The sequence below is a fragment of the Mchenga conophoros genome, linkage group LG18 (assembly GCF_057382185.1).
Source record: "Mchenga conophoros isolate Kocher_MC1m ecotype Shallow Benthic linkage group LG18, M_conophoros_male_GT1.1, whole genome shotgun sequence".
In the NCBI taxonomy this organism is placed as follows: domain Eukaryota; kingdom Metazoa; phylum Chordata; class Actinopteri; order Cichliformes; family Cichlidae; genus Mchenga; species Mchenga conophoros.
In genome coordinates, this window is record NC_140543.1 from 26,352,742 (window position 1) to 26,357,474 (window position 4,733).

General features: G+C 40.4%; 1 protein-coding gene across 1 annotated transcript; it reads left to right on the plus strand.

Moving 5' to 3' along the window:
* Positions 1-2,912: 2,912 nt before the first annotated feature.
* Positions 2,913-4,497, plus strand: rgs5b (regulator of G protein signaling 5b). Its single transcript, XM_085253712.1, has 5 exons — positions 2,913-3,018; positions 3,141-3,227; positions 3,333-3,394; positions 3,491-3,654; positions 3,766-4,497. Exons 1-5 carry the CDS (start codon positions 2,975-2,977, stop codon positions 3,940-3,942), a joined length of 534 nt encoding a protein of 177 aa, XP_085109838.1. The 5' UTR covers positions 2,913-2,974; the 3' UTR covers positions 3,943-4,497.
* The last annotated feature ends 236 nt before the right edge of the window (positions 4,498-4,733 follow it).

Consider the following 4,733-nt stretch of genomic DNA (forward strand, 5'->3'; position numbering starts at 1 on the left):
ACTTGTCTTGGTCTTCTTTTACTTGCCTCCAATTATTGGGGTCATTTCACTCAGTTATACTCTATACTGATATCTGACAAAACAATTCCCTCCCAATTCTATCCTGGACAGAGAACGTATCACATGTATGTTTAAAAAGCTTAGAAAGCTAAAGTCAAAGCATAAACTATGAGAGTAATTAATTGGGGGGAGGTCCTTATTTATCTCATATAGTGTACTTTTTACTTATTTTACTTGCAGTCCGCTTATATTTGATATCTAGATACTGAATATTTTGTATATGTAAACATTAGGGGTGCAACGATACACAAAATTCACGGTTCGGTTCGGTTCGATACTTTGGTGTCACGGTTCGATATTTTTTCGATACAAAATAAAATGTTCATGCCTTTTTAATTTGTCATTTATTAAAATTATAAATATATATTTTAACTCAAAAGTACAGTTTTTAAATTTAACCCTAACCCTTGTGCGTGTTTTTTATTTTGACAGCGAATGCGCACCTGCGGACCACTTATGTGCAGCCCTGGTTATTTAGCTCGTCATATTGCAGCCACAGAAATTCTTTTGTCCATGAAACCATGAAGCTGCACTTTCTTTTTGCCTTATAGTCTGATTTGTCATAACTTTTCCGTTTTGTGGTAAGCTTTTCTTTGGCTGTCACTTCTTCACCCTGACCTGTCTTATTTGGCTCAGCAGAACTAAAATATATATCTGTCTGTGAAGGTCATCGTAGTCAAATATATATCCTGCTGCTTTTACACATGCACTCACATAAGCTCAGCGATTCTCTGCGCGATCAACCTCTCACATGTTTAAGCTTGCTGCGGGAGATTTCACTTGTCATGTTTGCATAGTAAGCTACCGATTAATAAGACGATGTCAGAGGAATTGGTGCACAAATTATCATCACTCACAGATCAGTGCTGTCATTGCAAAGTGAAAGCAAAAAAACAAGCGCAAATTCAAACGCGATTTCAATATGTCACATATTGACAGTGGCTCACCGATGCCAATGACATAATTACCCAGCTACATTTCTGAAAGAATGCAAAAGCATTGACATATATTTTTCCTTCCTACAATAGCCCGACGGGCAGGGAAGAGATAGATTTTGGTAGCCTGACTGAAAAGATCGCTAGCCCCGGGACGTCGGGCTAGCGATATTGCGAGCCCTGTATCTGATTGAGGAATCACTCATCTTTGGAAAAGAGAGTTTATTACAGAGAAATGGCTCTTTCCAAAATAAAAGCTATACTATCCGCTTCTTCTGGGCTATATTCTCAGCAGCATATTAAACATATAAGGAGAATCATGTGCTAACAGCTGTCTAAATGACTCGGCTAAAGTTAGTAGCATGCTTGTTGTTTTTGTCTTTGCACTAGGATGATGTCGGCGTAAATGTGCAGTCATATTCGTTGTGTTCCCACTAGTGCTTTCAGGTTAATCTCGTTGAAATGACCTTAACGCCACAACACGGCAAATCTCCGTTAACGAGCTACCGCCGATCGCTCCGTGCATGGGGCTAGACAGCCAACACGTTAACGAGCTAACTGCGCTAACACACTAGTTCCCACCCATGTAATTGAGCATTGCATGGCACATCCAACATACTGTTTTACTTTAGTCCATGACTCGCTTACCTTCAGGGTCATACGTCACATGAAAACCAAAATAATTCCAAATGCCAGATCTGAATGAGGGTGGGGGAGGTCCATGTTGCAAGGAGAGCTTAACTTCTGTCTCGCTAGCTTGCCCTGCGCTCTTCCTTCTGACTATGCTGTCTGTGTTGAGCGCTCAGTGGATCTGCGCTCGACTACTCCGCCTAGGCTGCACTGTCGACCCTAGGCAGAGTAGTCGAACGCAGATTCACTGAGCGCTCAACACAGACAGCATCATCAGAAGGAAAGTTGATAAAATAAATTAAAAATTTTGTATTGTTCGATACATATGCGTACCGAACCGAAAGCACTGTATCGAACGGTTCAATATCGATACGAATATCGTTGCACCCCTAGTAAACATATACTTATTTGCCACTTCATTAGGTACAGCTGTTCAACTGCTTGTTACCAGTTAACAATCACCAGTCACTAGACAAAAACTGAGCATCAGAATGGGCAAGAAAGGCGAGTTGGGTGACTCTGAATGTGGCATGGTTGTTTGTGCTAAATGGGCTGTTCTTGAGCATCTCAGAAACTGTTGATCTCCTGTGATGTTTACACACAACCGTCTCTAGTTTATCTTAACAAATCTGCAGTAACAGCAGCCAAGTGTACCTAATAAACTGGTTCACAAGACGCAGTAATAAAAGCTAAAAATTAGTAGTCATGAAAAAGAATTTCAATTATGCATAAGTAATTTTTGATGAAAATATTGCTGTATACTTTTTGTCTCTAATAAACAAAGCTAATATTGTTCTGTAAAAACCTGTAAAATTAGATTATAAATAAACAAGCCTGTTTTTTCACTGATAATAAGCCGATATATTGTTTTGTACCTTACTCAAGTAACGGACACGAATTCAGTCCAGATTTTGGAAAGCACCGAAGGGCAGCCTTTTACGTATGGAGGGCCTGTTGACCCAAAAATCAACACTGTCAAAATGTTCTCACTTTAGGGGATCTTCTGTCCTTGTGAGAATGTCTGGTTCTCCTTTACAACCATTGAAATGCATTAACACACTGCCCTTCACCCCACGCAGACGCATTCTCACACCCTGGATGACCACGGAGTGTTGGGCAGTAATTCAGTCACAAACGTTGCTCATTTCTGAGGAAGTAAAGCCAGGAGGAAAAATCTGAGTGGAGGAGTCTCCTCATCTACCCACATCTCATTTCATTGGCTAAGAGGCATGATGTCACAGAGTGGAAAAACCTATAAGAAGTCACACTCCCACACAGACAGCAGACAAGCTGAGAGCTCATTCACTTAGAACAAGGAAGACGGCTCTGTGAACCACATACGACTCATCATGTGCAGAGGACGCGACTCGCTGCCTATCACCTGCCTCGAAAGGTGAGATATGTGAGGATGTTATATCAGATTTTTCTTTTTTAAACAAGAGATTATGATGTTGTCATCTGTAGAAAATACAGGACGGATTAATCTCACTGTAACTTTTCCTCCTTTTTTAACAGGGCAAAAGAGCTGAAAGCTCTGTTTGGGAGTTTGCTACAGAAGTCAGACAGCATCACTGGGCACTCAAAGAAAAGCGACAAACTGAGGTAAGACATTCATTCAGCATCTCTTTTTCAGCATTTCAGTTGAGTTCATGTGAATCCTGGATACTGTAGGAACATTTCCTAACTACTTTGTCTCTGCTTCTGCAGGTTTAATGTTGAGGAGCCTCTTAAATGGAAGGAATCATTTGACAATCTGTTGACCAGCCCAAGTAAGTCCACCAGATCACTCACAGAAGTAAATGTAAATAAGTTTTGAGCTTTCTATGAGATGTTAAGTCTTTCTCTTCTCTTTCTCCTTTCTCCAGATGGGCTGTGTCTTTTCAGAGCATTCCTGGTGACAGAGTTCAGTGAGGAAAATGTTGCCTTTTACTTGGCATGTGAAGACTACAAAACAACTAAGCCTTCAAAACTAGCTAGCAAGGCAAAGAAAATCTATGATGAGTTCATTGGCTCCGACGCACCCCGTGAGGTAAATATCTGATAAGCAGAACTAGACACACTCTATCAAACTGCTGGTTTCTCTTATCTTGTTGTTAACTATTGATAATCAATTGACTGTTTTCCCTTGTCCCGTCTACAGGTAAATCTCGACCATGAAACCAAAGCGATCACCAAAGAGAACATGGAGCAGCCCAGCCAGTCCTGTTTCAATGTGGCCCAATCCAAAATCTACACCCTGATGGAGAAAGACTGCTACCCTCGCTTCCTCAAATCCTCAACATACCTGGAGCTCACCAGGAAAACCAAGACGGGCTAAAAGACTGGAAGATAAAAAATGATAAAACACTGCCCTACAATGCGATGACTCTTCAAAAGGACATAAGCTGACAGACACGCAGTGGAAACTGTCAAGTTTTGGACAGAATAAATACCTCAGTCCGAGGAGTTTTCATGCCCGGTTGTGGAATAACTTTAGAGACCGGAGACGTCCAGAGATTCCACATCGGAGTGAGAGGCGGAAGTTGCGAGGCTGTGAGGATGAACTGACCTGCAGGCAATGTCTGCCTCATAAGGGCAAACGTGTACTGTGCATAAAAGACTGGATGAAAGACAGCATGAAGGCGATACTAAAAAAATTCTGATATGAGTTGCACAACAAAAGTACCACTAGGAGAGATACTGCTGTGTAGCATGAATGCTTATTTATTCGTTATTTATTGAAAATAAATGTTTACGAAGCTAAAGTTTGCTGATTATTGAAAATTGTATGTTTTGTATTTATTTGCCTATTTTATTTTTTACATTGTATTTTTTTGAAGTATCTGGAGTACTGTATGGAAAAGTAAATGCATTGAATAAAAAAATCATGAGAGAAAGGAACTTGTTCCAGAGGAAATTCATTTGTAGAGATGGTGGAGTTTGTTAGTCACAGTAGGAAAAGGAGAGTAGAAGGCTAGTTCGTGCTTACTGTAATCTTAATGACTTACAGTGGCCTTGTTCCACTTCACAGATAGGTGGCAAGATGACCCCTCATTTTCTCTGAGGTAACAGTTAATAGATGATATGTAAAAAGCGTATGTTTGTGTAAAATCAGAATCAGAATCAGAA